Source organism: Fistularia commersonii, chromosome 7, assembly GCF_037954325.1.
Source record: "Fistularia commersonii isolate RoL2024-O1a breed Wild chromosome 7, RoL_Fcom_v1.0, whole genome shotgun sequence".
Lineage (NCBI taxonomy): Eukaryota > Metazoa > Chordata > Actinopteri > Syngnathiformes > Fistulariidae > Fistularia > Fistularia commersonii.
The window spans coordinates 12,702,361-12,725,516 of NC_141290.1; the positions used below are offsets into that span (position 1 = coordinate 12,702,361).

General features: G+C 37.3%; 4 protein-coding genes across 5 annotated transcripts; 2 read left to right on the forward strand and 2 right to left on the reverse strand.

Moving 5' to 3' along the window:
* The first annotated feature begins 1,455 nt into the window (after positions 1–1,455).
* Positions 1,456–9,039, forward strand: sycp1 (synaptonemal complex protein 1). The gene is made up of 29 exons (XM_086148938.1): positions 1,456–1,582; positions 1,652–1,793; positions 2,500–2,664; positions 2,810–2,877; positions 2,959–3,032; positions 3,138–3,196; positions 3,339–3,405; positions 3,485–3,558; positions 3,648–3,756; positions 4,750–4,823; positions 4,904–5,088; positions 5,198–5,265; positions 5,342–5,403; positions 5,510–5,703; positions 5,799–5,820; positions 5,919–6,022; positions 6,105–6,222; positions 6,320–6,426; positions 6,508–6,565; positions 6,776–6,996; positions 7,081–7,192; positions 7,267–7,377; positions 7,474–7,566; positions 7,661–7,735; positions 7,833–7,919; positions 8,024–8,205; positions 8,440–8,590; positions 8,763–8,810; positions 8,902–9,039. The coding sequence occupies exons 2-29, from the start codon at positions 1,662–1,664 to the stop codon at positions 9,037–9,039; spliced, it is 2,958 nt and encodes a 985-aa protein (XP_086005064.1). The 5' UTR covers positions 1,456–1,582; positions 1,652–1,661.
* LOC147232785 (uncharacterized) lies at positions 6,243–11,008 on the reverse strand. Of its 2 annotated transcripts, XR_015106325.1 has the most exons (5): positions 10,817–11,007; positions 10,093–10,522; positions 9,846–9,998; positions 9,591–9,759; positions 6,243–7,895 (listed from the first exon to the last, which is right to left on the reverse strand). XR_015106325.1 is itself a non-coding variant. In XM_086148836.1 (4 exons), exons 2-4 carry the CDS (start codon positions 10,253–10,255, stop codon positions 9,641–9,643), a joined length of 435 nt encoding a protein of 144 aa, XP_086004962.1. In that variant the 5' UTR covers positions 10,256–10,295; positions 10,817–11,008; the 3' UTR covers positions 7,904–9,640. The 2 variants fall into 2 exon arrangements, 1 of the variants encoding a protein (XP_086004962.1); XM_086148836.1 differs by lacking the exon at positions 6,243–7,895 and having other exon boundaries at positions 7,904–9,759; positions 10,093–10,295; positions 10,817–11,008.
* A 215-nt stretch (positions 11,009–11,223) lies between these two features.
* Positions 11,224–18,598, reverse strand: slc5a8l (solute carrier family 5 member 8, like). Its single transcript, XM_086148837.1, has 15 exons — positions 18,144–18,598; positions 17,759–17,824; positions 17,516–17,567; positions 16,692–16,759; positions 16,013–16,167; positions 15,586–15,726; positions 15,370–15,499; positions 15,166–15,254; positions 14,919–15,031; positions 14,126–14,193; positions 13,937–14,023; positions 13,632–13,825; positions 12,612–12,721; positions 12,441–12,526; positions 11,224–12,348 (listed from the first exon to the last, which is right to left on the reverse strand). Exons 1-15 carry the CDS (start codon positions 18,495–18,497, stop codon positions 12,235–12,237), a joined length of 1,827 nt encoding a protein of 608 aa, XP_086004963.1. The 5' UTR covers positions 18,498–18,598; the 3' UTR covers positions 11,224–12,234.
* Positions 18,599–20,459: 1,861 nt separating this feature from the next.
* On the forward strand, positions 20,460–21,787 carry tshba (thyroid stimulating hormone subunit beta a). The gene is made up of 3 exons (XM_086148838.1): positions 20,460–20,608; positions 20,705–20,904; positions 21,361–21,787. The coding sequence occupies exons 2-3, from the start codon at positions 20,743–20,745 to the stop codon at positions 21,631–21,633; spliced, it is 435 nt and encodes a 144-aa protein (XP_086004964.1). The 5' UTR covers positions 20,460–20,608; positions 20,705–20,742; the 3' UTR covers positions 21,634–21,787.
* Positions 21,788–23,156: the final 1,369 nt, after the last annotated feature.

Genomic DNA, 23,156 nt, shown 5'->3' on the forward strand with positions numbered 1-23,156 from the left:
TCAGAGGAACAGCACATGTTAGATGTTTTGGAGAGAAGGTCAGAGAAACCAGACTGAGATGGTTCAGTCATGTACAGAGGAGGGATAGTGGATATATTGGTAGATGGATGCTAGAATTGGAGCTGGAGAAGATTTATGGACGTAGTGAGAGAGGATATGAAGGTAGTTGGTGTGAGAGAGGAGGATACAGAGAATAGGGTTAGATGGAGAAGGTTGATTCGCTGTGGTGACCCCTGAAGGGAAAAGCCGAAAGGTGGAGAAGTTTTAATACTTACATAATTGCATTGAAAACATAAGAAGAAATATTTTAGAAAAAAAGCTAATACAGAAGAGGTATTATTACCCACATTATTTATTAAGATAAGACAAGATAAAATAAACTTTATTAATCCCCTTGGAGAAATTACTTTGTCACAGCAGTGCAACAGTTATAATGTCAAAAGTAAAAAAAAATAACAAATTTTAATATAAATAGAAATAGAGAGACAGTTGGAAGACAGAAGATAGCAAAAGATCCCTGAAAAAATGCAAGAGAGAAACAGCAGGGAGAACAACAACAACAACAACAGCAACATCAGGGATAGTAATGGACAAAATAATGGAACAGTAAGGGTGAAAAATACACAACCAGAACTAAACAACAATATAAACAGTGACAATAGCAATGACAAGAATAAAATAGATAAACAAAACTAGGCATGATGCGTGCGGGCTGGGACCAACAAGGATGAGACAGACAGCAGAGTTAGGGCATGATTTGAAGAGAGGTAGTGAGTGTGGTGAGGTAGTGAAGTTGCGAAAGCAAGACAGATGCACCTGAGGCCGGTCTGAGGTGTGTGCCGTCCAAAATGTAGTTAGAAAGTCTAATGGACGTGGGCACAAAGGGGCGTTCGGTACTGTATCTTTTTTTGTCAGGATGACTTGAAAATCGTTTTTATTTAGTTAAGAATGAGAGTTTCATGTATTTTATTTAGAGATTTTATGAAAGTGAGCGGTCATTTTTTTCTAAATAATATTGCATGTTGAATCTGAGAATCTTACCCCGTGTCTTTCGTTAAAGACGTTAAGTAGTTGCGTTTCAGAATTTTGTATCGTCGCAGAGGATGCATACAATCTATGAATTTTGAATCTTTTGAGTAAACTTCGAGTATACTAAACGTATTCTCTGGGCTGAGCCGAAAAAATTAAACAATAGTTACCTTAATATTTCCTATTTGGTCCAAATTAATCGATGATATTAACCAATCTTTATTGGCAGTTTGTGATTAGCGGTCAATGCCGATTTAAGTGTTCGTCGCGCGACGAACATTTTTAACTGAAACCGTTAGCTGACAGTTAGCTAGGCGCCTATTTCGTTCGCTGGTCTTGCTCAAGTAAACGCAACTCTTGCGTTATTCCCAATACTTTAATATCAGAGTGAGGCGAGAAATACTTGTGTATAAAATTGGCCCAAATTAATCTTTTAGTAGGACTTTCAAGACTTGCATGTGTGTTTTCTTGGCAGGCTAACAGTTACGTGATTTTGCTGATACTCGTTGCTAACCCCATCTCAATCTCGGCTATCTTAGTAGAGTTGTTAAGAGTACGTAAAAAAAATCCTAAATCAGATTCTCTACACCTCAGCATAAGCGGGCAGTAACCTTCCTTGTAGTCATTTCAGGATGGATAAAGAGCGGGGTTTCAACTTTAAACTCTTGGTGCCACCGCGAGTGAGCGCCCTGGTATCCGCTGTACGACCATGCGGAATTGTAGAGCGTAGCAGCGACTGCGGGTATGGTGCTACGACGCAACCGGTACGTTTGATAAAGTCAGCCCGTGCTGACAGAGTATCAAAAATATAATCTGAAGAAATTTATACAACTGGTCCATTGGGTGTACATTAAGACAATGAATGTCCAACACGACAGGTTGTTCTGAAAAAGTGGAGTTAGGTGAAGTTAATTAGTTTGCCGCATGTTCAAAGGCTGCAGGTGATGGGAGAATTTAGCCCGTTTACTGTTTCTTCGCTAACATACGTAGTTATTAATTTTACCGTTTAAAGCGATTCCGTTTGTTAAGCTTTTTTATTTTTTAAATGTGTAGTTTTGACATTCATCTCAATCCTGCTGTTCATAGAGCCCACGTTTTGTTCAGAAAGCTGTAGTCTACAAGCCAGGAACAACTGTCTCACACAATGACACAATTAATGTTTCCTTCTAGGAATCAAGTAAATATTTTGACAAAGATGGAAATATGCAATTTCCAAATCCAACCATAGGGGAACCAATCAAACCAACCAACCAAGGTAATACAATACACAGGATGATGCGTTTGAAGTAAGATGATGTAGGTAAAATCTTCTAAGCCTTTTCTGTCTCTTGTTAAGATTGTCTTCAGATGAAACTGCATCCAATGGAAAAAGTAGCGGTAATATTTATGTTCCAAATCTGCACTGTGTATGACTACAATGAATAGTTGCAAGCCATGTAATTCACTTCCTTCTATTGTGATTTTTTGCAGAATAGTTCAGACCAACTTCAGCTGTATTCTAAGCTGTTTGAAGAAGTAGAAAAAATTAAGTTTTGGAAATTCAAGATGGACTCTGACGCTGTGCAACTTGAAAGGAGACTTCAAGAAAAAGAAATAGCAATTCAAACTGGGCGCAAAACCATTCAAGAATTGCATGTATGCTTCTCTTGTCATGTTTTTAAAGCCTCTTTCTGTTCTTTTTACACAGAATTGTTTGTCATGAGTTTGTTGAGAACGTAGATATATGCACTCAAAATCCTTTTGTACACAGTGGCATATGTGTAGTGATTCTTTTTTACAGTATACAAATGAAAAGATCTGTATTAAGTTGGAGAAACAGATTAAGGACAATGAAGATTTGAGGAACAAGTGAGTTTTGTTGGAATATGGTATTATTTATACATAATTGTTATAACTTCTGTTTATGTTCAATGATACGTCTATACACAGAAACAATGCAACCCGGAACTTATGCAATATACTGAAAGATACTTTCCAGAGGTCAGCGGACAAAATGCATTTGTGTAAGTAGAGTCATGTGTGTTTAGGGGGGGTTGATTTGTTGCCCAGATGTCTCAACCTGCCACATTTTTGGTGCAAAATCATTTTTTCTTTTAAATAATTTACAGTTGAATCTGAACGGGAGGAGACTCATCACTTCCTGATGGAAAATAGTGACAGGATTCGGGTAAAAGATCCTTGTATCTTTTGGGGGGAGAGGCAAAAACCCCAAAACATCAATATCAGAAGGCGTCTGAATTTTAGTCTTTCGTAATATACGTTTTATTTTGATGATTTATCAACAAACATGTTTTTACCTCTTTTGGTAGAAAAGTGTCAATGCTTTTGAAAGCCTTCGCATTAAGGCTGAAGCAGACCAACAAGAAATGCAGACAGGTAAATTCATGATATGACTCAAGAAAAAAATGCAGAAACTAAATGGTGTGTTTTCAAAAAAAAAAAAAAACAATTTCAGTGAAAAATAGCTTGCTGCAATTGGAGGACCTGAAAGAGAAATATCATCAAGAGTACAAACAGAGAGAGGAAGAGGTCGGTAATGCAAACACATTAAATTTGTTTAATGTTTGTCATAATGTGACTAATTGTAAACAGTTTAAATCCTTGCATTACTTTCATAGGTTGCAGTGCTTCAAACTAAACTAAAAGACAAAGACAATGAACTACAAGAAGTCCTGTCTGAACTCCATGGTTTCCAAGAGCATTGCAGACACCTTTTAGAAGCAATTAGTAAGTACACGTTTTTATTTTGTCATCAAATGTCTATGTATCTTATTTTAACAAATACATCATCGTTAAAACATTTTCCAGAAGTTGTGTCCTTTCTTAAAAGGATTTGTTGAACACCTGATTCTTAAACATTAACAGTAATATCATTTGAAATATTTAGTATGAAATTCAATTTAGTTAAATTCCAGCAAAATTTTGAAAATTTTCTCCTGGTCAACAGTTTTACTTTGTTAAATATCCTGCATGTGGTAGGACTATGTGCTTACTTTGCAATTTTCTGCGAATTTGCTCAGATCCTGGCTATTGTCAACTCTGAATTTACAACAACTTTGCTATCTCAATAATTTCTACCCTGTGCAACCTCCACCTTAGATTTTTTGTTTTTGATCAAATAAATAGAGTAAGTTGAAATAGTCTGAATTGTAACAGGCAGAGATAATTCACTCATGATTGGCTTTAATAATGTTTCCGGCGCTGTCTCGGGCCTGCCAGAGTTTCTCCTCACCTTAGTGTCTCTTTTTCCTAAATTTTCTACTTTTTTTTTATTCTATTTACTTCTTCTCAACATTTTCCTTCAGTATAAATACTGATATATATCTTATTCTTATTCTTATTCTTAAAATATTACAGTTTTTTACAGTCTCCAGTGTCACAACCCATCTCATTGCTTTTGTACTTCAAAATTGTTGCCTTGTCAATTTGAAGGTTTAAAGGTCTAATTGGCAATTGATAACAACAAAGTTCTACCTTGCAGATACTCATTCGCTATTGAAAACATAGCAGGGAATATTAGACCACGTTTTTCAAGATCATTTGAAATTTGACCATACTGCCTTTCTAACTATTGAAATGCAAGACCAAGGCTTACTTATCCGTTAAAATTAAGACAGAACCAACAAAACATCTTAACTCTTGATTGTTAATTTGCAAACTGCATCCTCACTTGTAAATTCTGAGAGTACCAAAGAGTCTATTAACCATTTACACATACAGACCAGCAATATGAACTTCTCGAAACTGCTGAAATTGAAAAGGACTTCTTAATTCAGCGCTGTAAAGAATGTGAGGTGAGTTCGTTTTTGTAAACTTGTTTTAGGCTGTACCTTGTTAAGCTGTGTCTGCTTTAATTGATATGTTACTGTCAAAGGCAAATCAAGAAAGCATCACAGCAGCACTGGAAAAATGTAACACAGAATATGCACAGATCATCCAAAGCAAAGACTCAAGCTTGCAGTCACTCCACCTCATAAACAGTCAACAGGCTGAGAAGCTGGAACAGATTCAGACCAGCACTCAGGAACTACAGATTTCACTGGCTTTAGAAACACAGAGGTGCAGTAAATTCCTTATTCCTATTATTCTAATATAATTCCTGAATTCCAGAGCCTTTTCCAACAGTTCTTCTTTAGTCATTGTATTAGTGTGACTCATGTTATTTAAGGACTAAGGAATATGAGGAGAAACTAATGAAAACAGACAAGGAACTAGAAAAGACGAACACACTTCTAGGTAAACTTCATCTTGTGAGTTTTAATCTTGAATCTAATACTTTCTTAATTTGTTAAATCCCCTGTTTACTCGACAGGTGCAACCATAGAACAAAAGGCTAAAAAAGATGAAGAAATCAGAATTCTAGGGGCTGAACTGGTAGAGTGTATATCTTTTTTCTCCTTTCACCTTGGTATTTTCTTACTTCTCAAGAGAACTTTGGATTTGAAAGACAAACAAACTCAGAGTATATTTTCATTTCAAGGACAAAAAATCAAAATCCATTGAATTTTTAAAAGGTAAGTTAGATGTTCTTGAGGCCAGAGTGGAGGATCTGAACTGTGATTTCTCAAGAAAAAACAAAGAAGCACAGCTATTAATGGTAATAAAAACTGGTAATCATGTGTATTTAATAACTTGTTCATCAACATCACATAACCTGGAAACTATCTACACAGAGTGAAGCAGTAACGGAGAGGGATCGACTAAAAGAGGCTTATGAAGCGGCTGTAATGGCTGAGAGAGATGTAAAAGAAGAGTACCGCATGACAAAGGTTTTACATGCTTAACTTAAAAGTAGCATACATAATTACTCTATTTATTAATTCAGTTTTTCAATTTTACAGATTTTGTGAGCTTCACCAAATCATATTTTTTTATTACCTCACCCTCAGGCCAAAGTTCTACAGCTTGAGGAACAGTTGTCAAGTGAAATGGGGAAAAATGAAGAATATATTCTTGAGATTGATCGACTCAGAAGAGCTCTTTCGCAGAATGAGTACTTTCTCAAAGCCCATGTATAAAGCAACCTCTTTTTGTTGTTTTGTTAGTCACTTATTTGAATGTTTTTATTTTTGTAGAACAAACTATGAGGCATTATTACTCGACTTCAATCGGGTTGCTGCTGAGAAAAAAGCCACAGAACAGCACTTTGAAAGCGCATCCTCTAACACAAAAAATATTGAGGCAAACATGAAGGTCTGGGCAATGCATTTTAATATCAGATATCGTCTTGCTAATTTTTATTCTCCAATTTCTTATGAATGAACATTTCTCAAAACTCCTGACTGATTAGAGGGCTGAGGAGAATGCAGAAGAGCACAAAAGAGAAATTCATAGACTGGAAGAAGAAAACCAGCGTCTAAGGCCAGTTTTCATCATAGGGACAGAATGTTTTTTACTGTTATTATTTAAAAAAAAATAAAAAAAACAATGAGCACATGTATTTTTATTTAACAGAGAGAAAATAAATTTCTTTCAAAGTGAAATCCAGGGAAAATCTCAAGAAAACGAGACTTTGCAGAAGGAGATCGAAGCAGCTGTAAGCATTCCGTCATAAAACTCGTGCAATTCTTCTTTAACAATATGCCTGCAGAATCATCGTAATTTCTTTGCAGTGCGGTCAGTTGCAGAAGGAAATCATAGAAAAAGAAAAAAATGTCCAAGCAGTAGAAACAAAGGTGACTGAATTAAGTCTAATGTTGTTTCTGGAACTTTTGATAAAATATTGAGAAAATGTTTTTTTTCTTAGTTGTGTAATCTCAAGAGAAAGTTTGAAACTAAAGTCAGAATCCAGGACGAATATAAGAGGAAGGTATGTTATAACTTGGGGAATTACTGGATTAAAAACACTGGAATTAGTCTGACTTCTTTGGCACATAGTTCATGTTTTCAGTATTTTCAGAATAAAATGCTTCACTATCAAATGGCAAAGGAGATTTTGAAATCCAGTGTACTCGAACATGAAGAACAATGATGTTTTTGCCTCACATAATATGAAATTGAGTTTTTTGAATGGCCCTATTTAATCCAGATATTTGGTTGAGCCTAGATCACAAGTCTCCGTGCAGAATCTGAGAAACTTAAAAATATGAATGAGGAAAAATACCAGAAACTCACTGCGGTTCTTCAGTCCAAATCCTCCATGATTGAAAAGCTTGAGAATGAGGTAAGCTGGTAACATGTTCTTGTTATATTCCAGATCATAAGAATAGATAATGAATTTATGCTCTTGGCTTATAGGTACAGAAGCTTAGAATAACAGCAAACGAGGCAATCAAGAGCAAGGAAGACAGTGAACTCAAGTGTCAACACAAGACAGCAGATATGGTTGCACTGATGGAAAAACACAAGGTAAGGTCAGGTATGGGTCCAGACGTTCTCCTCTAAAATATTGATGACAGGTCAAACATGCAATACTTGAACAAGATTTGACTTTATCATTGCTAGAACCAATACGATAGAATGATTGAAGAAAAAAATACAGCGCTGGATAACAAAAAGAAGAAAGAGATGGAGGCAGAAGTCCTTAGAAAGTCACTGGTAGGCAATAATGTTGTAAAGTAAAATCATCCATCTTGCAGTTGCAAGTTGATAAACTGCACCCTAAGATGTAACATTACATTCGTAAAATCAGGAGTTAGATATTTCAAACCAAAATGCTGAAAATGATCAGCTAAAGAAGCAGATAATGACTGAAAGGAAAGAGAAGGTGAGTAACTTGAAAGCATCAATTTTAAATTTGTTGGAGCAGATTAACTGCATTTATTGGACAGCTGATCTATGAGGAACATTTCCTTTTTCCTCAGGAAAACCTTCAAAAAGAGCTAACTGGCCTGAGAGAGGAAATGTCTTCAACGAAGCTCATCAAACTGTCAGGAGAAAGTGAAAACAAGGTATTAAATACATGAGCAAGAACACACATTTTGGTTACAAGTAGTTACAAGAGTGCTAGTGAGTTATATGAGACCTGAGGTAAACTGACAATTTTACATTCCAGACAACTGCCTCAAACCATAAACAAGGAGAATGTTCAAAGACACGAAACAAGTCTTCAAAGAGACACTTGTTTGACTTCTCCAAGTCTTCTATAATCCCTTCCAACAGCAAAGATGATGGACAGACAGCAAAGGAGGCTGTGAGTTTGATTTACCTGGGTTTTTTTCTTAAGTTTGGCCTTTTGTAATTGCTTTGTTAAAATTAATGAATGAGTTTACTTGGAAACAATCATGTTTTAAGTCTTCTTTAATTTTGTAACAAAACAAAGTAAACAGAACTGTCCAATGCATTGTAGAAAATGGTTAATGCGGACCTGACGACGCAAGCAAGTGTTGCAAGGAGGGTTGGCAGAGTAGCAAAAGTCAAAGTAATATGAACTTTCACTCAGAATTCTAAATAATTCAATGTTAATTTACTTAATTTTGACATTTGCTGTTATTTAATAACTATTGTCTTGCAGTCTTTCAGACTAAAATCACCACCATCTGCTGAAAAGCCAAAAAGCTGGATAACGACAACCATTGAGCTTGAGCCCAAGTCTGACAGCTCTAGTCAACACGGTATTTTGGTGCGCATCACTTTTATTAGCGGCTGATTTATTTGCTAATAATTGACTTTTGATTGAAAGAAACAATTAAACAATATATTGTTAATTCATTGAGTTGCAATGACAAGATTTGACGATGAAGGACTGAGAATCTGCATAGACAGTGTCATTATTCTTTTTGTTTTGTTTGCAGGCTTTCACAGACGAAGCTGTTCATAGTTTTTCTTCAATGGTCAAAAAGGTACTGTATATTTTGTTGCAGTTTATTTGTGTAGAAAAATATAATCATTTGAGTATGTAATTGTTTTTTTATTTGACTACATTTCTTACAGATCCAGAGCCCTGTGTCTCTCAAGTCACCAGGAAACTGTATGAAGTTAGCTGCAATGAAAAGGATGAGAGATGCTGGTTGGACTGCTGTTATTAGCTGTGACAAAAAAAAGAAAATTAATGAGAAGGTCTTTGCTTAGATAGGACTGTTACCAGTCATAATAGACCAGTCAAAAATACCAGTCACTTTACATGGTACTTCAACCATATTTTTACGAAATGATACTTAGAAACTGAAACTGATGAACTACTTTCTTTATTTAGAAATATTGTAACCAAATTCCATGAATGGTTTCAAGTTAGCACAAGTTCTACTAGCAAGAACATGGTAGGTGTTTAAAATTCATATACCTTGGCAATTATTGGGCACTGAATGTGATTCAGGGTTACCACTGTATTATTTTGGCACTTAAAACACACTGTTGTTCTGGTTTGGCTCTAATAGGAATTATTCTTTTTGCCTGGTGATATTTTTTATCCTGAGGTAGAATAGCAGTTTGATGTTTTAGGTCCTGTTATGTGCTGCTATGTATCTTAGTATGGACTCTTAAATGAGAAAGGGACATTCAAATTCCTCACAATTGCCCCTGTTTGAACACCCTCTGTCATTTATGTGTCATCTAGAATTGATACCACTCAAAAGCTTTGAATGTGGTAGTATTAGAAGTGGCGAAATGACTTCCTTTGATACCTGTTGAGAACCGGGTATCCTATTCCTGAAACTGTTGAAACTTTATTGATTTAAATGAATTCAAGGCGGAATTCAGAATAGTCTTCTGTTTGTGCATCATCATTGGTTGGACATCCATCATAAATTCCTCCAGAAATTACAAGTGTGTCATCATTTGCTGCAAATAAATCTGTTGAAGAGTGAAATACTTGAGCACATCTTTACACCAAGCAAGATAATTTGTATGGATGTTATAATGAATTGGCAAATTCTTACCTGTGTCACTGGCAGTGGATAGAGGTTGATGAATGTACTGGATTTTGTGTTTGCATCTGTGAATCATCAACATGACCGATGCAAAAGCAAACACTCCGAGCACAACGCCCAAGGTAATTGTCAGGTACTTTTCTGAAATGTCAAGTCCCACACCTAGAAATTAAAGTCAATAACTGGTCAGATAAAAACATTGTGTAATCCTGAGTATGTTATAAAATATCGGAAATTTGAGCCTAATTCTTCCTACCTTTTGTGGTTCTACCCTCTGAATCCAATGTACCGGCTTTAGTTACTGCACCATCAGATGCACCCGGGGGACCTGTGGTCAGATTGGCTGCGATGGCTTGGCTTGTTTTAGTTAGTGGAGACACGGTTGACTGAAAAGTCTCGGGGGGGGTTGTACTCTCCATTTTCTCTGATTTGTCAAAGGTTTCCCTCGGTAGGGAAGTGCTGGTTAAAGAGATTGTTTCCTCAGTCAGAGTTGAGGTATCAGTTGTCTGCACAGTATAGGTGGTTGAAGCTGCTATTGTTATATTCTCTGTCAGGTTTAATCCAAAAGTTTTTGTTGGTGTGCTTGTCAAATTGAAATCCGTCTTTTTTGTTTGTGCCACATAAAAATTGAAGCTCAAAAGGCAACAAGCCACTGCAGCAGAGAATGTATCCATAGCCCCTAAGTCCTATACCAGGAGATATAAAACAGATCAGACATTTATGTAGTTTTAAGAAAATAAAACACAGGATAATGTATCCTATAGAATGTTATTTCAATTGCTGAAATGTTGCAAGAAAATTTTCTTCCCTTAGTAATCTTGCATTACTGTCACATTTGCTTCAAACTAGACATCTAAGCCATGAAAACAATATCCACAACATTATTCCATAAATTAATCAGAATTTCATTGATAACTTACGTTGATGAATAGTGGGAAATAACACACTATGCTATGACACTGCATAATTTGCCTACTTACCTTCTGACCTCACAGAGTATTGTCAGTGGAAATGTGTAATCCTATTCATATCCAGACTGTAATAATATCTGAAGAAATCTGTAGAATGTCATTGATATTCCATCCCACATCACTTCATCAGTGAATGAAACCAATGTTCCCTGTAGTTCAACCTCACCAAGCTCTCATCTGGATCCACTTCCAACAAACCCATGTCTTGCTGACGTAAGTGTAGAAGAAAAATGGGCAGGTAAACACTTTAACTTCCTTCATCTTATGTTGACATGGAGACCACGGACAAAGGTAGGACCTTGTTACATAAGAACAGAAATGAATATGTCTTGTCTCATGAGGAGGTGAAATGTTTTCATAGCTGTATTTGTATGTTGCCTTTATGTGCGGTCAGCCAGTAAAAGTAACCCTTGTATAAAATATTTATTGTCAAGTAGAATTTAAGACAGATTTGTACACATAGTTCATAAAGAATGCAGTTTGTACATATAAATAACACTGCAGTAAACGAGCATTTAGAAAAAAACCCTTATGTGTTAAAAAAAAAGTTTAAAAAGCTGTTACCCATCAACATCAAATGGAACGGGGCAATGTTCAGATACAATATATCCTTATAACTGCTATCAGACAACATCATAAAGGACAATCGATTACTGCTAAGAAGCTGAAATGGCAATTGATGTGTCAATCGTCCAAAAGAACAGTCACTTGTAATTCATTTATTTGTCAATAAATTACTCATTTATCTATTTAAGATAGCTTCCCTGTTTTGGTGATAACAGCCTAAAAATCAAAGAGACCTTGAATTAATTGTTCATGGTGTATGTTTTGTTGACCATAAACATTGAGGGCACATGTGGTAACCCACTAAATATTATGTGGTTTTCCATGCATGTCAGATTATTCTTCACACAATTATACCCTGTTTCATTGGGTCACAAAAGAGCATGTTTAAAACCGGTTGGATTTACATATCCTGAACAATGTGGTCACGTTTGTTTGATCTGGCTAAACATAAACCCGGCCTTGTCACCTGATAAGTTCCACTTGATAAGATAAATAATCTATTCTGGCAATCTGATCACTGCTTGTTAGTGAAGGAAACCATCCTCATTTCCAAGTTAATTTATAGTATATATATTACACTACATAAAATAAAACTTTTTTAGTTTTAGTTATAGTTACAGCATAATAAAAAAATTGAAACTTTTCAGCTTTAGTACAACAGAGTTATCTCCATATATCAAGTTTCTAATCAGCTATCTACATGTATTTTAGCAGTATCTTATATTCACATAAAAATGTTTTAAAAAATGGAATTTGAATGATTTTTGTTTTCTTTGTATGGAATAAATACAAAACTGGAGTGAAGCAACAGAACAGTTATTGAGGGGTGCTCATACACAGGGGCTGTTTAGGTTGTAGCCTTACAGTTTGGTAGCTTTTTCGGGATCTTTACTCGTTGGGCCAGTGTCTACAAATGTTGATTTGTCAGCACTCATGTGAATCTGAGATGCATTCTTTTCGGGACTGTCAGATGCCTGTTGAGGTTGGAGGAGATGACAGGATATCTATCTTGATAATTTCATCCACACAGTATTTGGAATTCTTCATCACTGATCGATTGTCTTACCTCTGATTTACAGCTGAAGTTGAAAAAGAACAGGTCGTTTCTCTTAATAAACAGATCAGAACTCATCTTCTCTTGCTTGCAGCCACCTAGATGCAGATTTGAAAATCTGTTTATCTTTTCAGTATTTTATGTAATGTGGCTGCTGTGAATTTGGAGTGCAATGTCCCTTACCTGTGGCCATGCTCACCAGCAGCCCAGACACAATTGTGGTCACTGTGCCCAAGAGGGTGAAGTAGAGATAGGACAGAGAGTACCACGAGTCTGCAAGGGCTGGCCTGACACTGACACAGAAAATCACATCAGCATTCACCCTATCTACTGACAAAAGTGTGTGAGGTATTAAGATGAGTAGCGGTATGTATCTGTACTCAGCAACTGAGCAACAAATATCTGTTGCAAAGTCTATCTTCAAAATTTTATCAGCAACCGGGCTAAGATCTAAATGCATTTCTGACTTGTGGAGGCAGCCAATGCCAGGTTTACAGTATATCAGACTAGAACCTGACATGAACCAAAGGGATGTGATTGAGCAGCTGAGGTGAGGAGAGGTAAAGACAACAGAGGGATGATTCCCAGAAATAGAAATACAACTTGTTTAATATACTGTAATTTCCCGATATGAGAGGTCTACCCCTCTTGATGGCATCTCAACAGTGACAGTGGGTCAATGGATGTATCTTGTTTGTGCCAGTTTTCGTCTGTCCACATGATGTTTCAGTCTGACTTCCCCTGCACTTTCCCTACTATGGAGTAAATCAATGGCCTTCTCTTGGGTGTTTCCTGAAATATTTTTGCTGAAATCTCCCAGCTTTTCCCATGACCGACCCTTTGGATGCATGTGTACTACTAGAAAGGATACAACCTGCTATAGTGTACCCCTCGGCTAGCACAATACAATCTCTGTCGTGTGTCTTGACTGCAACAGCTTACATGTCTTCAGGCACACTTTTTGATGGAATGGAGTCAAAAACAGTTAGTGAATCTTCCCTTGGTACATTTGTTTTTGTTTTTTTTTCATGGTTTTCAATTCTCAGTGCTCATGAAAAAAAAGTAATCTTTAAAAAATTAAATATTAAGAAATATGTTATCTGTTTAATACATTTGCTACATTAACATACCTATAGGTGTTATGCTTTGGTCATTACATGTGCTTCCATGACCTTAGAAAGACCCCTTACTGCAATAACTCACTTTGTTTGGGTAGTTGTAGTCACTGGACTGGTCCAGGGGGATGTTGTAGTATAGTTTTGGTCCGGTGGGTAAGTGCAGTCTGTGGTGCTGAGTGGTAGAGGATTCGTCTTTTCAGCTGTCGGTGGGTAAATCTGGGCACCGATTCCCACCCACAGGGTCAACACCAGACCAATGATCATTCCCGTGAGTCCACCCTGAAAAATGAATTGGCTTCAAGTCAAATGTTCCCAGATGTGTCAAGATTCAAAATAACAAGATTTGTTAGTGTTGTTTCGGTGAACGCATGAGTAACAGAAAGCACTGACTATTGAATTCGATGTACGGAACAGCATTCCCAGTAGGTATAGACCGAGAAGAGGACCACTGATCATGCCAAATATAGAGAGGGCAGCCTGGAAAGAGAGAGCTTTTAAAAGGCTTGCACATTTCATTGTTCACCTCATGGGAGCACTGTAGAGTAATACATGCTACCAGTTGAGTCTGCCTTAGTTTACCTGCAGAACACCTCCCATTGCTGAGGCAACTCCAGCCATCCCAATGCATATGGCACCAAAGAACACACCTGTGATATTGTAAAAACAAAAAGTACATATACATATATATATATATCTGTGAATATTGAAGTAAAGATTGTTTATTTTGACAGTGATATGCAAGACATCTGTCAAACATCCTACTTGTATTTTGTGTTTGAACCTACTAATTATGTAAATAGTGCAAAGTCACATGATATAAAATGTATTTTCCAAACTGCATTCAGATCCATTGTAAGTCCAAAATGCTATTACAGGAGGATGAAGGAAAAAATGGCTGTGTCTCTCAGAAGTATGTCAGTGTATCAGGCCAAAGCACACATTCCAACTTCATTAAATCAGCGTGATCTCACATACCAGGCTTTCTCCTTGCTCTTGCCCTTACTCTTGCCAACATTTGTGAATGCAGAGGTACTTCTCTGGACAGGATTTTCTTTTCTTTATACCTTTCTATGTATTTTCAGTCACAAGTGCGCAGAATGTAGTTGTTCATTTGCGCAGGGTAAAATAAGGGTTTACTCAAGGATGTAACCTTGCATGTACTCTCATAGTGTGACTATCATTGTTATCTGAAGTTGTCAAGAGTACTTGAACCTTTAGTTCTTTTCTTTGAAACTGAGCAAAAACGGAATCTGAAAAAGGTTATTTCAGAAAATGTAATCCCAGTCAGAGAAAGTGTTTCAATATACTTTTGGTCGTTTTTCTTAGCAGATCATTATAAGGCTGCCATGCAATCACTTTTTACACAACTTACTCAGGCCCATGTTCAACCAGGTTATCTGCTTTTCTGTGAAATTTTTGAGTAAAGGGGCTAAAAAGTCTTCCACAGTAACAGCAACAAGAGCGTTGATGCTGGAGGAAACCGTGCTGAAAAAAAAAGGAATGACAAGCTTTCAGCTCCAGCACAGACAGGTGTGAACAATTCAAGTGTGGCTGTATAACAGGAAAGATAAATATCAGTATCAGGCAGCATGCAGGCAGCTAATCCCTTGAAGACTCACCTCAGGGTTCCACTATAAGCAGCAGCCACGAACAAACCAGGAATTCCAGGATAGATTGCAAGAATGTCCATCACAAGATAGGGAAGCAGCTAATATAAAAATGTGTAGTTAATACTTTCAGACATTTAGTACTTCTACAGAAGCACCAGCAGCATACAGTAGACCAGGTTATGACAAATTCTGCAAAAATCCAGCAGCAGTTACCTGATCCGCTGTGCTTATATCAGCATTTGTCAGAGGGTCACAGTTTTTGTAGATGGAGAACATGGTAAGGCCAGATAACATAGCCAGACTTACAGTCACCCATAAGCCAAGCATGTTAATGTACAAAGACCTGCATTGATAGAATAAAAAAAGTGTTAATGCACAAGCCCTAGAGTGAAGCCTGACATTGTTCCATTAAAATGAGAAAAAACTCACATCTTGGCGTGTGCCACTGATTTGCACGAGATATAACGCTGCACCTGTGACTGGTTAATCGAGTAGATGGACACCCACATAATGCTGCCGCCAATTACAATTGTCCAGAAAGTGTGTCGCTGTCGAGGATCTGGGTCAAAACTGGTAAGAGCAATATAACACCATTTAGTTTTTCAAACTTGATGATGTGAGGCAAATATGGTGTATTTCTTCTCCATTTCACTGAAAGTTCCCAATTATGCTTCCTTCCATGGAAATGTTTGAGACAGGGGAGCCATGTAGCTATAGGAGAGTAGAACTAATCTGTTTTCTTGTATTCCTTGACATTAATAGAATTACTCTTAAGAGGCTCCACCCTTCCACGAGAGAAATTTAAGTTTAAACCCATAAGCAGTTCTATTTGACACAGGTCTGCCAATGAGCTCACTTGAATGCGTTCAGTCTGCCCCCCAGGGCGGCGTCCTCCCATATCTTTGTCAGGCCGTTCTGCAGCACAGCTCCTCTCACTATTACGGCTACAAAACCTGCCAGCATAATCACCATCTGCAGCACATCCGTCCAAATTACTGCTTTTAAACCACCCTGAAATGACACATATTGCATCCTGCTTAGCAAAGTATTCTGTATCCTACAGAAAACCATAAAAGTTGTACCCTTGTTTGAAATACATGTAGGATGAACAATAAAATTATTGATAAATTCTTATCTAGTTAATGATATTGTATATAACTGTGTATTATTTTGATTATTATTTTATGTTCATATTTAGTTGTATGGGAAAGATTTTGCATGCAAGTGGTAACGTGAAAGTTACAGGATTTAAAGCCAGCCAAAGACTAAAGTGTGTTGGATTATATCTCGTCCATGAAAATAAAGTTGTTCAACTAGTTTCAAAAGAAGAAAAAACACACATACAGTGTAGTACACACATTTTGGTGGGACATGAAAACCAAGTACTGGTATGATAAGTTTAAATTTGGATTGCAACTTCAACATTGAAAGACAAGAAAACCTAGTAAGTGTTTTAATGCAAAATTCTTGAATTCCATACAAATTCCTTAATCCCTGAGGATTCTCTTTGGATTTATAGAAAGCACAGTACCAACCAAAGTGCAGTAGACGATGCAGACTGCTCCAGTGGCCACCAGTACACCCCATAAATCAAGTCCGGTGACTGCATAAGACAGGAAATAAAAATATCAGGCCGAGGCAGTACAACCAAAAGATGCACCATTGTGAAACATTTTATTTTAGTTGTTACACTTGACATTTATTATTGTCATTTTTATTATATACTTTGCAAAGAAAGTATATATCTGCCTAGAAATATCCTTATCAACAATACCCTCATTGCTGCAATCATCCCTTGACCCTGCGTATAGGATAAGCTGTATAGATAATGAATGAATGAATGTTGAGAATCACTTTCTCTCCCCACAATGTCCTCATTTCGCATGTAACCGGGCGTGGTGCAACTCTTCACTTGTGCAGGAATGCGTGTGTGTGCATTTGTGTGTGTTTTACTTGCCTGACAACCTTAGCATGAGTTTGGTTTATGAAACTAAAACCACACTTGTCCTTGTTGTAAGGTATAATTTGCCTTTAGTTAACTGATAAAGATTATGCTATTGGATAGTCAAGTGATTATGTAGTCTATTAAGATATTTAATTTTTGTATACAGGCTTAAAAGTGTTTCAAATTCAGAAGCTCTTAGCGTATCACCCGCCTTGCAGAAATGCATTTTACCTTTTCTGGATTTGGATGGTGAACAGATCAACAAGAAAAAAAAAAAAAAAAAAAAAAACACTTTTACAACCAAATTGGTGATTGTAAAGGTTTATGGAACCATACGACTAGCTTGCACTTATCAAGGTTACTGTTCAAAATCCTCGCTGGGTGTTTTATGAACTCCCTTGTGCGTAGACTTACTTTGATTTAGTGCGAGAGCAGGAGCGTAGATGACCAGACCCGTGTACAGGACCTGATAGCGAGACCGCCATTAGTTGATTACATGGAAACACAACAAGCATGTCATTCATTTTAATAGTTCATGGATTTATGTTTGGTGAACTCAACAACACGGAAAGAGACAGGTGGTCTTCATGATGTCATATTTGCCATGTAATATTCTACTTGTTTTTTAATGCGTAAAAAGCATCTTCTGTTACCTACCGTCTGTACAATGTACATTGAGGTTCCAATTATGCGAATGGGCCGGCTGAAGCGCATCTCCAGGTACTAGAAAGTAAAGCAATCATACTCGATTTGATTCAAGTACTATTTTTTTAAGCTTGCCATATCTTTTTGATTCAAGTATTTTTAGATACTTTAAAAAGGTTTGATCTATTTATGCAATTAATTCAGCAAGTCCAGTTGCCATCCTAACATTTATGGGTATAGTCATGGCCACAGCCAGCTTTGCTCTTTCGTGTGCCAGGTAACCTTTATCATCTAGCCTAACAATGAACATTGAAAAAAAATTAAGCTATTTGTGTTCATATCCGTTAGTTGACATTTGTAAGGATTATAATAATTTCTAGTCTGTGACATTACGTACCTCATAGGCACTGGTGGTCCCAAGGCGGTAGAAAAAGGGGACAAATACCTCAGCGGTGATGGTAGACATGATGGCATAAGAGAAGCCAAAGAGCCAGAAGGCAGCACCAAATCGATAAGCTTCAGCAGGTGTGCCAATGACCGTGATGCCAGACATGAAACTGGCGGTGAGCGACATGGCCACCGGCACAGCTGTCATTCGCCGTCCGCCCAACAAGAACTCGTTGGTGCCGGAGTCTTTACGGCCACGAATTGCCTGAAAGAGACCAATGCCAGCAGCCACCAAAATAACTCCAGCAAACACCACATAATCCCAGACTGAGAATGTAGCCACTGGACCACCTCCACCAACCATGGTTACTTCAGCAGAATAAACTACTTAGTTTCACTTGGATGTCACTGTTAGAAAATCTGGCCAAAAAATCTATTTTTCCTGCAAATGGTCATTAAGCTGAGTTGTTGATGTAGAGACAGCGCAATGCACACTAAAATATCCTTTCTTGTGCTTGGAATCTTTGTCAGCGTCTCTACTGATTAACAGTACCAAAGCTCACAATCGGCAGGAAATGTATTCGGAAGACTATAAAGATTATTTCACAGAGTTAATCATCAATCAAGGACGCAAGTTCTCAGGTCTGCACGTTTTCTACGATGAGAAAAAAAGAGCCATCACACTGTTGTTTTCAAGACTGTTCTTGCAAAACATGGACTTTTTTTGGTGGTGGTGGTTTGTAGGGCGTCTCCATTGAAATGAAATGCTGCACGTACAGTTCAAATTTTAAAAAATCCAAAGATGTCAGAATGAATGGGGAAATTTGCCACTTTTGTGTGTGATTCTGATGTCAGTACAGGGGGTTTCATGTCTTGACTTTATTCAAGTTGCTCTGAATGGGTGGCGGGACCTTTCACATGGGAAAGTTAATGTGAAATGGCACTTAGTGTTAATGTTTCCATGGTAAGTAAGGGTTAAGAATGACAGGACTACTAAGATGAACCTTTGGCTGAACTCATCAAACTGTTGCATTCATTGTCATTTACATCGAGACTAGTCACCCTGGTCTAGCATTTTATTGTTTAATGTTTTATCACTTTATTTCTGTATAGAATATAAATGTTATTGGTACCGAACAACATTGTATAGTCAGCAATAAAAATGTATTTGCCGTCTGAATCAGATTAATTGGGAAAAAAATAAAATCTGTTATGGCATGCCAAAAAATGACGAGTTAGAAAGACTAACCCTTGACAATCATTAAACAAAAAACATAGATAAGGAAATACCTGTTGTCAGGAATGGGTGGACGAACAAGTCTGGATTCTGCCAGTTCACTTGGTTTCAGTCAGAATCCAAACATGGATGAAGGGCGATTACTATGGTTCTCTTTTGGTCTTATTCCAGACTATGGTGAGAAAAGAAAACCTGTTTTATTTTTTTCCCTGGGGGGTTTGAACAGGTTTTTGTTAATTGACTTGAGTATCTTTTGTCATTCCCTCTTGAGTTGATATGCAAATCATAGGACAAACATGTTTTATTAACAAGAGAATGAAGCGCTTTTTTTTCAAAGTGGACTAAAGGAAAACAGTCTTTTTTCAACCACTCCTCAGAGCTGCTTGTTGCTGCTGGAATTGCACCTAATTGCCACACATGCACTCATAATCAGACTATAGAATGGAGACAAGAAATTTGAAATTCAATTATTTTGTCTGAATTACCTGTGAAAACTCAGCCTGGAAACTGTGTTCACATGTAGTGTTGCTGTCACAAATACACACATAGACACACACAACCGGGTACACTTTTAATTCAAGATACCAGAACTGTTAGTATTGACTTGTCTCAGTGCTATACGCTGTATACGAAGCAAGCCGACTGCAGAAAGAGACAGCAGATGTTGAAATAGTAAAAACATATACAAAACAAATGATTGACTGACAAAATGCTTATTTAAGTTGTTTTGACTGATGAGAGGAAACAGGTGCTTTGGTCTATCTCATCTCTTGGTCTTTGTGTCGAGGGTCCTTCAGATAATTACGGTCATATGCCTCCAGAAGTCAGTGTCCTCCCCTTTTAAGAACAGTTGGAAAAGGTTGGAAAAGGAAAAGGTTGTGTGTTACAGTGTTATTTTGTTGTTTATCCTGTTCTAAAATATCTTGCCTACTTTAAAGAAGAAAATGTTTTTATATTATGCTACAAGTAAAAGACAAATCAGTAGAAGAAGAGAAAATCTTGTGGACAGTGGACCCAAACCTTTCAGACAGTGTCTGGTTTCCTTGGTTCTTGCATGAAAATTATGAATTCATTACATCAACATAATGGACTAAATATGCAGTGTTTCCTTTTTGTCACAGATTGAAGATAACTCATTTGGATAAAGGTGGGCTACACTATGTTCCGATAAATAGTGTTTGGCAGGCAATGCTCAGAGTGGCAGCATCATCACAGCAGCCTCCACACCTCTCCTCCAGGTTATCTATTTTACATAATAACATATTGAAGATACTGAAACAAACCATCAATCATCTAAGCTAACGTGCTGCCAATATGTAATTTTTTTCATGCAGGTTTTCAGACAGATTGGAAAGGCATAAACTCCTTTGCCATGGAGACTACAATGTTCCGCTCCTGGCTCTTTCTTCTTCTCCTCGGCCCGGCTGTTCCGATGTGTTTGCCCACTGACTACACACTGTTCGCGGAAAAGCCTGAGTGTGACTTCTGTTTGGCAATCAACACCACCATTTGCATGGGATTTTGCTTCTCAAAGGTTTGTATGTAAACATGTTTGTGCATCATTATTCTCTTAATATAAACAAACTGGTGTCCTATTACACTTATGAAGAAGGAGAGAAAAAAGTTTGAATTTTCCTCAAGCTTAAGAAGACCAGCAGTATATCCCAGAAACTTTTAAAATTGATTTTTATTGGTTTTTGATTAATTTACAACAGTCCTGATAGTCTACCATTCTAATTTTCTATTGCTATGTGACCTCTCATATTGTCTTGGAGCCTCTACGCCAACTCAATCCAATACAAATTATCACACATAAGTTAAACTCATTTTCATTTTGTTGTTTATGTATCCTTCCTCTGTTTATTTCCAGTTAGACATTCTCTTTTCATTTGATATTTACATGTTTGTTTTCATTGGCATGTTTTACTGTAATAAGTACTTTTTTCCTTTCTTTTCACAAGTATTTTTTAATGTTATTCTTGGAGAACAGGACAGCAACATGATGGATATATTCGGTCCAAGGTTCCTTATCCAAAGAAGCTGCACTTATGACAGGGTGGAGTACAGGACGACCATTATACCGGGATGTCCAATCAACACTGATGCCACCTTCACATACCCTGTCGCTCTCAGCTGTAACTGTGGTGCCTGCCGGACCGACAGTCATGAGTGTGTCCACAGGGCAAGCATAGACAGAGGCATATGTACCAAGCCAGTCAGACGTATCTATCCATACCCAGGCAACTATCTTATCCCTTTCTGATCCTTCTTATCCTCTTCAAGCTATCTCAGCTGAGACTTTATAGTCCAAGGAGAGATAATTAACATTTGTTACTGTTGGATACAGTCATATCTGTACTGCCTGCACTATGTTTTGTTGAACCGCATTTCTGTATTGAGCTTTGCTGAGCAATGTGGCTGCGGCAGCTCTGCTTCTCAGCTTACAGTGGGGGTTGACACTGGTGTGTCATTTTTTCATCCTCAGCTATGCTTGTGTTTGTTTGACTCCCATACTTATTGTGTTAACTCTAAGAGGGATCCTCTGAATGTAACTCAATTAAAGCTGAAGTCTCTAAATAGGTTTCTGACTAAGCTGTTCTTGGCCTAATCACATCCGATGCCCTGACGTTGTGTTTACTACTTAAACACAAGGTTGTAAAGTTCCACTATGTCATCGGAGGATTTTGTATTTATCACAACATTCATCCTGGAAGGCACATGATCAAAGGTGCTGTCAAGGGGAAGTCACATAAAGAGCTGAACTCATCCTATTTTACACCAGAAAATCAAACAAATGCTGGAATCCAGTAGGGGGGCAATGGTTTTCAATAATTTGTCAGTAGGAAGTAAAGCCACAAAAACGTATACCGCAAAAAAAGGAACGAACAAAAAAACCTTATTGTAGGAATATGGTTTTGTGATTCTTATGCTCGGCAGAGGTCGAATGTCCAGTTTCTCACTCGCATGGGGAATTTAGGAGAACAGCTGAACCCTATTCATAGTACAACCAATTCAAAGTGGGGAAAATGACAGATACACATCCTCATGTGATTCCCCATGACACCTGACCCATAAACTAGGAATGTAATCACATCCAATAAGACTCTAAAATATAGCAGTCTGTAACTAAATTTGTACATTTCAGATTGTCTGTGTAGAACACATCATGATCACATGCAGTAACTATGAGTCGCTGGTAGTTGCCTCTAACACTTTAACCAGAAATAGGTGTAAAAAAGAAAGCTGCTGTTATATCTAGCCAACAAATCGGCACATTCCAAGTCAAGCGAAAAGAGAATTTCAATTCCCGTAGATCCAAATGTTCACTTCTGCTTTGGAACGACTTATGAATGGTGCAGGAAAATCATAGTCAAACGTATTTTAACCATACTTTGCAATCCATTATCACATCATGTATGTTTAACCTGTCGATACCGTCTGGTTTCCCTTTGACATACATCTCACAAGGTTATCTTAGTAATTGGTTTATTCTGAATTTCTGTATTTGTTATTTTAACTCATACAAAATGAATGTCACTATAAACCATATGTGGATAGTCTGTAGTGACTGATGCGATTGCTACAAAACACAATATGATTGAATATTAAAAAATATACCTGCAATTCCAACGTAAATTAATGCTGTAAACTCTCAGTTGAGCTGATTTGACTCATCTCCCAAATATGGCACAATAGTTAGAATTGCCCAGCTGACATTGTCTTTGCAATGGTGTTTTGAAACTCTAATACCCTAATAGATAAAGCAATGGATGAAATGGAATTTGC

Excerpts from the sequence above, each read along its gene's own strand:
- tshba (XM_086148838.1), top strand. The coding sequence starts at position 20,743 with ATGGAGACTACAATGTTCCGCTCCTGGCTCTTTCTTCTTCTCCTCGGC. Across the intron at positions 20,905-21,360 it reads TGGGATTTTGCTTCTCAAAG|GACAGCAACATGATGGATAT; the intron begins GTTTGTATGTAA and ends CTTGGAGAACAG.
- slc5a8l (XM_086148837.1), bottom strand. The coding sequence starts at position 18,497 with ATGGTTGGTGGAGGTGGTCCAGTGGCTACATTCTCAGTCTGGGATTAT. Across the intron at positions 16,760-17,515 it reads TGCTCTCGCACTAAATCAAA|TCACCGGACTTGATTTATGG; the intron begins GTAAGTCTACGC and ends TGTCTTATGCAG. Across the intron at positions 14,194-14,918 it reads CTGGTTGAACATGGGCCTGA|GTGTGTTCTTTGGTGCCATA; the intron begins GTAAGTTGTGTA and ends ACAATATCACAG.
- LOC147232785 (XM_086148836.1), bottom strand. The coding sequence starts at position 10,255 with ATGGAGAGTACAACCCCCCCCGAGACTTTTCAGTCAACCGTGTCTCCA. Across the intron at positions 9,999-10,092 it reads AGAGGGTAGAACCACAAAAG|GTGTGGGACTTGACATTTCA; the intron begins GTAGGAAGAATT and ends TTTAATTTCTAG. Across the intron at positions 9,760-9,845 it reads ATCCACTGCCAGTGACACAG|ATTTATTTGCAGCAAATGAT; the intron begins GTAAGAATTTGC and ends ACTCTTCAACAG.
- sycp1 (XM_086148938.1), top strand. The coding sequence starts at position 1,662 with ATGGATAAAGAGCGGGGTTTCAACTTTAAACTCTTGGTGCCACCGCGA. Across the intron at positions 3,197-3,338 it reads AAAATAGTGACAGGATTCGG|AAAAGTGTCAATGCTTTTGA; the intron begins GTAAAAGATCCT and ends CTCTTTTGGTAG. Across the intron at positions 3,757-4,749 it reads ACACCTTTTAGAAGCAATTA|ACCAGCAATATGAACTTCTC; the intron begins GTAAGTACACGT and ends TTACACATACAG.